The sequence below is a fragment of the Mesoplodon mirus genome (assembly GCF_964341445.2).
Source record: "Mesoplodon mirus genome assembly, chromosome: 7".
Lineage (NCBI taxonomy): Eukaryota > Metazoa > Chordata > Mammalia > Artiodactyla > Ziphiidae > Mesoplodon > Mesoplodon mirus.
The window spans coordinates 99,902,131-99,914,529 of NC_138983.1; the positions used below are offsets into that span (position 1 = coordinate 99,902,131).

General features: G+C 47.4%; 1 protein-coding gene across 1 annotated transcript in view; it reads left to right on the forward strand.

Annotated features, from left to right (window-relative positions):
• Nucleotides 1-12,399, forward strand: part of LOC309808905 (uncharacterized protein) — a gene marked incomplete at its 3' end in the record, with an annotated part of 163,168 nt that overhangs the window by 65,923 nt on the left and 84,846 nt on the right. The window contains exons 3-4 of the mRNA XM_082629475.1: nt 3,233-3,904; nt 4,935-4,999. Coding sequence (XP_082485601.1) covers nt 3,451-3,904; nt 4,935-4,999 — 519 coding nt within the window. The 5' untranslated portion in view covers nt 3,233-3,450. The remainder of the gene's footprint in view (nt 1-3,232; nt 3,905-4,934; nt 5,000-12,399) is intronic.

A 12,399-nucleotide genomic window follows, 5' to 3' on the forward strand; every position in this document is an offset into this window, starting at 1 on the left:
GTGCATGTGCTTGTGAGGAAACCGCCCTCTCCACCAGGAAGCCTGGAGCACATCCTCCCGTACAGCCCTCAGAGGGGACCAACCCTGCTGACACCTTGATCTCAGACTTGCAGCCTGCGTAAATGTCGGACAGTGCATTTGTGTTGCTTAAGCCCGCCAGTGTGTCGTATTTTGTGACGCAGCCCAAGTAAACTGCTACGACCTGTATTTTGAATAAGAAGGAATTCACATGAGACGGTCACTTTCCTGCTTCCCCTGCCTTTATTTTTTTAATTTTTATTTGTAAAAAATTATTTATCTCTCTTAGGCTGCATCGTGTCTAATTGCAGCACGCGGGCTTAATTGCCCCGTGGCGTGTGGGATCTTAGCTCCCGGACCAGTGTTCCCAGGCTTTGAACCCACGTACCCTGTATTAGAAGGCGGATTCTTTACCACTGGAACACCAGGGAAGTCCCTCCCCTGCCTTTAAATTAAGACGTGTCGCTGAGCTTCAAAGAAGAGCCTGTCCTTTTCTGTTAGATTACAAACTTGAGTTTTCTTCTTAAACATTGCGTTTCCTGGTTGTGGTAGATGTGTTAGTGTTGAAAAAAATGGTTGAGAGACTTTAAGAGGAAAATGATTTTACAAATCCTGAAGATGGGTGCCAGTTATCTTGATAAAATTGGTATGTTAAGAGACCCAAAATAAACAGGAGAAAACACAGGCAACTACTTAGGAAATGCAGGATGGGAAAGGCTTCTTCAAGTACAGTGTCCAAGCTGATGAAAAGTATGAAGTGAAAGTGAAAGATTTGAACACAAAATATCTTTTTAAGTGTCTGTATAACAGAATGTGAGAGTAAAAAATTAAGTTAAAAAGATAACAGGGATTGACAGATACACACTTTTATATGTAAAATAGATAAACAGTAAGGACCTACTGTATAGCCCAGGGAACTATGTTCAATATCTTGTAATAACCCATAATGGAAAAAAGAACCTGAAAAAGAATACATATATTCTTACATAAATACATGTAACTGAGTCACTTTGCTGTACACCTGAAATATTGTAAACGAAGTATACTTCAATAAAAATAGATAAGTGACCAAGTAGGGAAAATATCTGTATTTAATAGAAATGCAGATACAAAAAGAGAAAGCTTTATATTGTAAATCTCCATATATATGAAGAGATCTTAATGAAAGCAAACTAAAAGGTGGCCATTGCTGCTTCTGGTCAAGGTGAAATCGCAGGGTCCAGGTTTACCCTCCTAGCTTCAACAACTTTAAAAAGGGGGAAATGTATGAAATGACAGTTTTTCACCTTTTGGAGAGAGGGGTGAGTCGTGAGAGACATCAGCTCACTGCTGGACATCCTGTTCATTGGGATGACTCTGTACTTATTATTCCCTTTTTTAGAGCATTTCCTCAAGACAACTTGTAATAGAAAGACTTGCAGAGAGTGTCCAGGGCAGGGGGCTGGGGAGCCCAGCATGTCTCTGGGCTGGAGGGATAGAGTGAGGTGTTGAGGTGGGCACAGCAGCTGGGGTTCACAGGCCACCCCAGTCTTCTGCTGAGACACGGTCAGTGCACGTGGGTGAGGTGAGAACTGGAGGCCTGGTGGCGTGCTCATGGGCGCACTGCCCTTCCAAGGCGCTTCCCAGCAAGGTACTCCGTGTAGCTGATGTCCTTACGTGGTGAACTTGGAAAATGCGAGAAATGCGCCCTGGAGGTTTGCCAGGCTCAGGCTCAGAGGAGGTGTGGTCGCTGTCATTCCCACACAAGCAGCATTTCATCAGTGAGAATTCAGGCAGAGGCCACAGTCAGCAGCAGCAAGAACTGGAAAAGACCATTCTTGGCTCTAAGCAGCCACTTCCAAGAGCAGTTTTGGAGAAGCACACATTTTGTGCAGGATTCATTTAATGTGGCAGTTCAGCTGGGGAAATCAGGAATGGGTTAGGTGCTTATTCATTTGCATGAATCATCACTTCTTATTTCCGTTTTTAGAGGATTTCCTCAAGACGCTTGTAATAGAAATACTTCCTCTGTCCTTTTCGTAAGTATCTAAATCTTTTTAAAAGCTAAATCAGTCTCTTGCCAGCATTACAACCCAGGAATGTTTATGTTAAGGACCTGAGAGCTATCTTCTTTATCTCTCTGTCACCAGGGGAGTTTAGGCTAGGTGTTAGGCACTTTCCTCTGAGCTATAAGTACGTGCTTGTCCTAGAGATAGGAGAAGTTGTCTTTCTCCTTTGGATAAAGGGTATTAACTAGCATGGACAACCACCGAGATGACCAGGTGAATTTAGGATGTACTCTGAAAGAATGTATGCCATTTTTATGGTGGTGTCAAGTCTATTCCCATGAGGCAAGTTCCCGTTTATCTTGAGAACCTGTATGCAACAGATTTTATCTGCTGAGCTATAAAAAAAAAGGTGAGGTTGATTTCATTTGCACAAACATTAGTGGTTCACCTGTGGGTGCACAGCACAGTCTGGTTTAATGGTTATTCAACAGTAAAACCGTTTTCTTTATCTCTACATTTGTGGAGAGGATTTTCTCGGTTGGCGAGAGATTTTATTTTTATTTTTATTTTGTGTGTTCGTTAATTAATTAATTAATGAGACTGTGCTGCGCAGCATGCGGGATCTTAGTTCCCCAACCAGGAATCAAACACGTGCCCCCTGCAGTGGAAACTAGGAGTCTTCACCACTGGACCACCAGGGAAGTCCCTGGAGATTTTATTTTTAACTTTTCCCCTAGCAGCTTTTAAGGAACAGTTGGCCAAGAACACAGTTATATTATTTCACCCCCAGTGATAAATAGTGATAAATCATTACCCTTCTGATTCCATTTTTGAAAAATGATATTTTTACCTAACATAAACAGTATCCTCTTTAAGAGGTAAGATCCCAGGTATCTGTTTTCTGTTTTCGGTTTGTGTGTACGTTCTGATTTTCGTAGTTTTTAATGTGTTGGTTGTGTAATCTAAACAGCTACAGTTTCTATTTTCCTTTCCTTCCGTGGGCAATATTAGTTTGTGTCATGGCTGGGCATTTATTGTATTCTAGGATTTGAATGAAAGTTGTAGCGTTTCAGTTAAGCGAACATGATACCCTCCTTCCCTTCTCCTGGTGGTGGGGGAATCTCAGATGTAACCCGAAATGTCCCAGGGCCGGGAAGGGACCAGGGACCCTGGAGACCATCACACAGCCCCCACTTGAGGCCACACCTTTCCTTGATCCCTAACAGGAGTGAAGACAAATGGGCAATGGAGTCCCTGGTCCAGGCGGCACACCCTCGCAGCACAGCAGCACTTGAGCGCCAGATGAGATGGAGACATTTCATACGCTCACTATCTTGACGGCACGGAGACTTCTGGGAGGCTTCTGGAGTCCGGGTACTTGTCCCGCGCTCCTGGCGGGCTTTGGCAGGCGGACTTCGGGCGTCCGCCTGCGCAGGTGCGCCTCATGATGTGTGCGTGTTGGCGCACGCGCACCGTCGCCGCCCCGCCCCCGCTTCCTGTGCGTGCCCAGGTCGTCGCTGGCCGTGGTTCCCCCGTCTTGGCCTCTTGCGGGCGAGCATTTCGGGGCCTGCGGGACGGTGCGCTGTCCGGGCCGGCCGGCAGCCCGCGGGAGCGGGCTGTGCGGGCGAGGGTTTGCGTGGGCCGGGCGGAGGCTGGAACTGTGACCTCCGAGCTCGAGCCGTGGAGCCCGCGTTTGGGCCGGAGTGGCCGGGCGGCCGGCGGCGGTGCAGTGCCCGACCATGTGCAGCGCGGGGCCAAGCGAGGTCCCGGGAGGGACGTGGGCCCAGAGCCGGCTCCTCTGGCCCAGTGGTCTCGGGAGGCGGAGCGGAGGGACCCCGAGAGAGGAGCGCGCCCGAGGAGCAGCCCCCGGACCGGAGCCTCGGGAGCCCGCGGGGCCGGTGAGCGAGTCCCGACGGGGTAGGTGTTGCGTTTGCAGGCCTGTAGTTGGTTGTGGAGCCTGCGGCCCTTGAAGAGCAGGGCTTGGGGTAGCCCGCCCTGGGCCCCGCGGTAGAGCCACCTGGAGGGTTTGACCGCTTCCCGGAGGTGGAGGGGCCGGGCTGGAGGACAGGGCCTGCTGCTCCGGATGGGGTTCCCCTGGGACTTGTGAGCTCTGGGTGTCCTGGGGGAGCAGGGTCCACAGGCTCGGCCGGGACGTGCCGCGTCTTCCCCTCCGTCCAACCCCGATCCTCCACCTCCTCCTCGTCCTCCCCCTCCTGTCGCCCTCTCGGCATCTCGCACGTGTGTCTCGAGGCGCGTCAGCACCTTGGTTGTCTACTGTAAGCGTCTGCCGCCCCCCTGGGTTGTGCCCTGTGGAGTCGCCCAGTGTAATCGGTGCAGGACGAGTCTGCAGGGCTTCTGTCCTGCTGCCTCGGGTGAGGAAGGAAGCGATGGGGCCTGAGGAGGGAGATGACTTGTCCTAGACCCTCACCGGGTGTGCACGTGGGGTCGCTCACAGGACTCCAAACTCCTAGGGCAGGTGTTCTGTCCACTTAAAGTCAGTTTTAATAAAAGATGTTTTTGAGCGTTGCACTTAAGTTTGTAAAGTTTGTACAAATCATTGCAAGACTGAAACGCACCTGAGTGTGTTCCTTTATTCTGGGTATCCTGTGGATTTTCTGATCTAAGTTGTTAACAGACTGAGAAGAGATAAACTATAAGCGTTTTTTAATTTCATATTTAATGACGGAGGTTTATTTTAATAGGATTCAATGTACACTCGCTACGGAAAAATAAAGTATCCCCTCAGGTACCACAGCCACGTGGGAGCTACAGACCTGAGGGTGGTTGCTCCCTCCTTATTCTCACAGGCCCTTCTGAAGGTGAAAGGACGGGTCTCCCACAGGTGTCTCTTGTGGAGCGCGAGGCGGGTGCTCGTGCATCCCGAGCCGCTTCAGTCGTAGCTTCACTGCCTGCGTTTTCCTTCTCCAGGTCCGCCTCCACTGTCACAGTCCTGCACGTTGTTCCAAGAGCAGCGGAAAATGAATCAGCCTCTGGTGAGTTTGCTGTTTATGTGTTTACCTGCTGCTGTTCTTTTGTGATAACACCTTGGGAGGCGAATAGTTCAAAAGTTAAAATGGGAAAGTAGGAGTAGGTAAAAGATGTGGTTAGACAAAGCGTAGAGGAGCAGGTCAGCACCAAGTGTTTCTGGCACGTTCTACGTGTAGATCCCAGGATCCTCTTAGAGCCACAGTACAAGCCTCGTGTTCTTGACATTTGTGGCAAAACACCATCCCTTGCTTGACTTACACGGTCCTGCCGAAGCTCTTTTGTTCTCGAGCATTAAAAGGTTTCCTTGAGGATCCCGCTGTAGGCCGCGAGCCTTCCTGAGCAACAGCCCCTAACGTGTTGACGTTGGTGCCTTCCTTGTGCTTCCTGTAAGCCGAGAGCGTGCTGTCCAGGGAGCACTCAGTGCATATAACTTGTCTGTTCAGTAGAACACCGTTGTCACATAGGTACATTGTTTTCAGTGCTCAGTCGAGGGATGCAATGAGGATCATCTGGAAGAACAGCCTTGTCACCCTTCCAGTAAATTGAGCTCTTTGTCTCTTACAATCTCAGAGGGTCGCGTTACACACCATGCAGTGAGGTCTCTGGCAAAGATTCTTGTTTCCCAGCTGAATTGTATCGTGCAGCCTGCGGTCTTGGTTCTGCCCCTCCACGGAACCTGATCCGGTTGAGGTGACCTGGCATCCAGCATACAAAGCAGTGGAGATTTGCCAGTCGTCACCTCAGACCACTGTCGCCTTGCCATCTGCAGAGTCTGCTCTGTTGGTTTCTGTGACAGATCTCTCCTTGCTGTCTTCCTGACTGATTCTTTCTTCCGCCCTCTTTGTGTGTTGTCTTTTCACCCTTGGTTCATGACTCTTCAACCCGTCTGATCTCACCCTCTGGTGCTTTTCACCTCCAACTCTGTCGGTTCTCCCACCTGGACCAGATAGATGCCTCTGTCCAGCCACTTGCCAGCATCTCTATGGAGTTGGTCCAAAGGGCACCTCGGATTACTAGATCCAGTAGATCCAGAAATGGTTATTTACAGCTCCCCTGCCCCTTGCCTTGTCCTGTTGTCCCTGGCGACTCATCGTTGCATCATCCAGCCTGTCACCTGCCCAGAAAAATGAGTTCATTCTAAAGGCCTTCTCCATCCTCTGTTACCACGTTGTAGTGTGAGGCTTGTTAATGTCGTCTTCTAAATGGTTTTTATTCGTTCTCCTTCATCCCATACTTGCTACCATTAAAACAGCTTATCTTTTCATTCCTGTAGTTACAGAAACTTTTCTTCTGTGCCGCTACCTCTTTCGTCCAGCAGCTCAAGTGTATTCTCCACGCTGAGTATTTCTCCTAAACTATTAATCACAGCATTTTGTCTGCATGTGGGAAGCACTTTAGAGGTTCCCTGGGTGACTGGACAAACGAGGTTGCCGTTCTGTGGAGCCATTAACCATCGAGCCCAGCACTGGGGGGAGATCGTACCTCGCTGATGATGCGTTTGGATGGATCTGTGGGGTAAAATCCTGATCGGAGAGGCTTAGGAGAGAGGAGTGGGAGAACTGGGTTTGTTCTGGTTCCAACTTTTTCAAGACATTTTGCTGAGACGGGGAAAATAGAAACTGGACAGTAGCTGGGGTAGGAGCTGAGGTCCGGGGAGGATGTTGTGTTGTGTTGTGTTGTGTTGTGATGGGAGAAATAACAGTGGGAATGATCCAGTAGATGCGTGTGGGGGAGGGGAGAGCTGCTGCCCGTGGTCCTGGAGTGGGGAGGGGATGGCTGAGCAGGGTTGCAGGTGGGGAAGCCCTCCGATGGCTTCTCTGTTCTCAGGGGAGCAGCTCCTCAGCTGAGGGTGAGGGTGAGGTTGGGGGTTTGAGGGGAGAGCAGAGCTCTGGGGCCCAGCTCCGTCGTGACCATCAGCACACAGTGCGTCCAGCTGGGAAGACTGCACTTGCCTCCCTGCCTGAAAAGCCGTCTCCTTTCTTAAATGTGGGAGTAATTACTCTCTGGGGAGCCTGTGTAATTACATGGGTGCTTCTCAGCTCAAAGCGAATTGAGTGCCAGTTCTGGCCACGGACATTTTCTTCTCTGCTGATGGAAGGGTCCCCAGAGGAAGTGTCCTGCTTGCCTGGCTCTTGGCCTCGAGGACCCTTCACACCATCTAGTGTTGTGTCTTTTATCTTTGACATAAGCATCAAATGTCTTCAGGTTGTGCATGTGATCTTAAGAAGCAATTCCCTGCTTCCAGGAGCTTCTGTTCTCCTCGGGAAAGGCACTTCACAGACGTAATTACAGGAGAGGACGGGAATCCTGCCCGTCGATACGTAGGGAACTCCAGAGTGCTGACAAAGCAGAGCCTGCTTTTATTTATTTATTTATTCATTCATTTTAATTTTTTATTTGTTTACTATTTAACTTATTCAGTTTCAGCTGGGTTGGGTCTCTGTTGCTGCGCGCGGGCTTTGTTCTCTAGTTGCGGCGAGCGGGCGCTACTCTTCGTGGCGGTGCGTGGGCTTCTCATTGCGGTGGCTTCTCTTATTGTGGAGCACAGCTTCTAGGCATGCGGGCCTCAGTAGTTGCGGGTCGTGGGCTCAGTAGTTGTGGCACGCAGGCTCTAGAGCGCAGGCTCAGTAGTTGTGGTGCACGGGCTTAGTTGCTCTGCAGCATGTGGCATCTTCCCGGACCAGTGTTCGAACCCGTGTGCCCACCATTGGCAGACGGATTCTTAACCAGTGTGCGACCAGGGAAGTCCGAGAGCCTGGTTTGAAATGCATTGTCAGAGCACGTGGCTCAGTGACTCGGGGAAGGGGGACGGCCCTCAAGTGCCCAGGACTTGGGTAGCTGCAGAGGTTGGCGAGGCTCTCAGAGCAGCGTGAGGTGGACTGGATGAGGCTCCTGAGGTGCTGGTAAGGACCTCCCTCCTTAGGATGTGGGCCTCCCGTCAGGAAAAGCGGGACGTGAAGGCAGGCAGACCCTGAGTTTGACTGAAGAGCCTCCCCTCTATGCTGGTTTTGGTTTCTTCCTGTGGAGAAACTGAAACGTTGTAATTGGGACAGTGAGTCATCTGCTCAAAAGATGTCATGTGTAGAGACTGTGGACGGCATGAAACGCGGGGTGGGGTGCGGTGGGTCAAGTCAGGGGGACTCTGGGCTCCAGCGCGATGCCCGACAGGAAGGGGCGAGGCCGCGGCGTGTTCCCGCTCATCCTAGGCCCCGGTAAGCAGTATGGACGTTCCCTTGGGGTTTTTCTGAATCGTGAATGAGGTTGAGAGTATTTTCACGTGCTTAGAAGCCGTTTCTTCTTTTTAATTGGTAGACAGTCTTTAGAGCAGTTTTAGGGTTATAGGAGAACCAGAATCGAGCAGACCGCACTTTCCTATACCCGTCCCTCTGGGTTCCCTCCTTTGGTAACATCTCTGGCCTGTGTGGCGCGTCATCTCAGTGATGGCTCGGCATTGACACCTAATTCTCCCCTGGAGTCTGTAGTTTATATCAAGGCTCACTCTCTGTGTCCTACTGTTCAGGTTTGGACAGGTGTGATGACCTGCAGCCACCACTGCAGTGTCACCCAGAACCATTTCACTGCCCGAAACATCCCTGGGGGCCACCTGTTCACCCGCCCAGTGCCCCCAAGCCCCCAACAGCTGCTGGTCTTGTTACTGTCTGTGTATTTTTGCCCTTTCGAGAATGTCACGTAGTTGGAGTCCTTCATTCTGTGGTCTTTTCAGACTGGTGTCTTTCTGTTTTTGTATGAAGGGCCTGTTCATGTCCACTGCCCGTCTTACTGCCCCAATGCTTTCCTGTGGTTTTTTTTTTTTTTTTTTTTTTTCCTGTGCGCGCGCCTCTCACTGTTGTCTCCTCTCCTGCTTCGGAGCTCAGGCTCCGGACGTGCAGGCTCAGCAGCCATGGCTCAAGGGCCCAGCCGATCCGCGGCATGTGGGATCCTCCCGGTCCGGGGCACGAACCCGTGTCCTCTGCATCGTTTGGCAATGGAAGGCTTCCAGAAGCCTCCCCCTTCCATTGCAGCTGAGGAAGCAGCTCCTCAGCTGAAGGTGTGGGTGAGGTTGGGGGTTTGAGAATAGGCAGTTGGAAGAACTCCTCAGTCTGGAAGACACGATGTGGGAGGGAATCTGAGTAGCTCATGTAACGTGTGTATATTTTATTCACTAAATCTTGAGTTAGCTCTTAAGATTGAGAAGAAGCAGCATTAGGGAATAATAAGCGAGCTGTCCTCCACATCCTAAGACACGGTACCAACTGAGACTATAAATCTGCAGGTCCAGATTCATTCACAGATGGTAGGCTGATGGGAAGCTGTTAGCCAGAGTTAGGGGGTTAGGGAGCAAATCCCCAACTTAGATTCTGTAGAGGGTAACGACCTGCCTCTCTCATGCAGGGGGAGATGGAATTCTCAGCTCGATGCCTCAGGACTCCGGTCCGTTATCATAGCTGTTCTAATCTGTTTCTGAAGTGGTCTTTTCTACAACATTGAAAAAAGTGACTGCATTATCCTGAACATTTTTATCAAGTAACAAATCAGCTGATATAAATGCATAAAGTTGGCTGAAAGCAGGCCAGGATTTCAAAGCCCCTTCGGCATGTCTAGGTTGGGCACACGTCATGGAGCCTAAGAGTTTATTTAGATGGGGAATCTTAAAAAGCTGCGACTAAAAGTGACCATGAAATCATCCAACTTTTAAGTTTGAAAAAGGCTCATTCTTTTTCATATGTAAAAAAGCATTAACTGAGTCATTAAATGAGCTTTTAAAAAAGCCTCCTGTCAAGAGAGTGACAGATACAGAACTTTAAACCCATGCCTCTGGGGCCAGTGCTCTTTCTGTCATAAAATGTTTCTCCCTAACATTTGATGAATCAAAACATACACACACACACACACACACACACACACAATGTTAAGACCCAGTGTTCACTCTTCAACTTGCTTTCAACCATATGGAAACTTTATGGATTGAGTCTTTCAGATATTATTTCAGAGCAGATAAGCCAAACACTATTTCTCTCACCTGGCTCCAAGCACTGTTTAGTCTTCTCCAACTGGGTGTAATTATTCACTAGGGATCTCACCTATTGTTCAACACTCAAACTTGTGATGGCCATGCTGTGGACTCCATTGTCTTGAGAGGAAGGTTTACACACCAAAACATTTGGGTGGGTGAAAGGAACACAGGAGAGGAGACTAGAGGAAAGGTATCGGTAAATATGTAGTGAGTTGTTGCTCTTCTACCTTGATTATGCCTGAATGGCTATTTTTATTAACATGAGCTTGTGCTACATGCTTGATGCATGACACACGCAGACTCCCTTAACTTAGAACATAATTGTGGCACATGTATCTCCAGCTACAAATATAGATACCAAAGAGCCTAAGGAGCTCTGAGAGTCACATACCTTCATTTATTTTTTTGACTTTTTCTTTTTTTGTGAGAATTGAATAGAAATAAAAGCTAAAAAATATCCCTTATTCACCTAGCAATTTCTTCTTATCTTCCTTTTCTCAGGTAACATCTCTAGGAATCCTCCCATACCCAGGAAAAGATAGTTTCTCCTGCTCTTTACAATCAAAACCCCCTGGGCAACCCTTTCTCATACCTTTTATAGTAGAGTGTTGAATTGTGGATTTACTTGTCTGAATCTTCTTTAACCTGTGAGAAAATTGAGTGCAGGGGCTGAATCTTCCAACAGTGTATCTTCCAGTGCCAAGCACAAAAGAGTCAACTGACATGTAGCTTTAAAAAAAAAAGTATCTTGTACATATTGTAAGTGTTCAATACATTTGTACATCAAGTACATGAAATAATCAAGGCTGAGAAATATGATAGGAAAAAATTAATATTAAGGAGGATTTATAAATGAGTAGAAAGGGGATTTTAGGGAAGAAATCATGGTTTAAGATTATTGGTTTTTTTTAACCTGGTATATGTTGCGGATTGCTATACAAGAAAAGGCAGTTCAATACTTTGAAAATGTGTGAAGTCTGTATTCATTAGTTCATCAGCTAAAATAAGGTGGTATGCCCATAGCTGCTCATCTTTCAAAAATTTTCATAAATGTCAACTTGTTGAAAATATTTTTGAAACTAATTTTTCTTTACCTTTTAAATTCTCTTGGAATTAAACATGGTGATTTACCACTAAGACCTTCAAGATGTATTAATTTATTTAGGCCACCATAATAAATTTGAGAGAGTCTTTGTACAGAGATGCATTTTAAAAAACACAGTTAATCACCCAAAAGTAATTTATAAAGGAATTCAAATTTTAACCATTACTCATAAAAAAAAGGTGAAAAAAGGAATTAAATTCATAAAAAGTTGAACATTCCTAAATCTTCATCCCCCTACTCAATTTTCTTGTAGTTCACAGTGCTGCAGAATTCCTAATGCAGAAATCCTCAATTATATCCAGCACTTTTTGGCTTTTCCGTTTTCTTTACAAACCCTCCATTATTTTCTTTTTCTTTTTTTTAAATATCTTTTTTGGAGTATAATTGCTTTACAATGGTGTGTTAGTTTCTGCTGTATAACAGAGTGAATCAGCTATATGTATACATATATCCCCATATCCCCTCCCTCTTGCGTCTCCCTCCCACCCTCCCTATCCCACCCCTCCAGGTGGTCCCAAAACACCGAGCTGATCTCCCTGTGCTATGCGGCCGCTTCCCACTAGCTCTCTAGTATTCTGTACTTGGTAGTGTATATATGTCCATGCTACTCTCTCACATCGTCCCAGCCTCACCTTCACCCTTCCTTGTGTCCTCAAGTCCATTCTCTATGTCTGTGTGTTTATTCCTTTCCTGCTCCTAGGTTGATCAGAACCATTTTTTTTTTAGATTCCATGTATATGTGTTAGCATACAGTATTCGTTTTTCTTTTTCTGACTTACTTCACTCTGTATGACAGACTCTAGGTCCATCCACCTCACTACAAATAACTCAATTTCGTTTCTTTCTATGGCTGAGTAATATTCCGTTGTATATATGTGCCACAGCTTCTTTATCCATTCATCTGTTGATGGACATTTAGGTTGCTTCCATGTCCTGGCTATTGTGAATACAGCTGCAATGAACATTGTGGTCCATGACTCTTTTTGAATTACGGCTTTCTCAGTGTATATGCCCAGTAGTGAGATTGCTGGGTCGTATGGTAGTTCGCTTTTTTAGTTTTTTAAGGAACCTCCGTACTGTTCTCCATAGTGGCTATACTAATTTACATTCCCACCAACAGTGTAGGAGGGTTCCCTTTGCTCCACACCCTCTCCAGCATTTATTGTCTGTAGATTTTTTGATGATGGCCATTCTGACCGGTGTGAGGTGATACCTCATTGTAGCTTTTGATTTGCATTTCTCTAATGATTAGTGATGCTGAGCATCGTTTGATGTGTTTGTTGGCA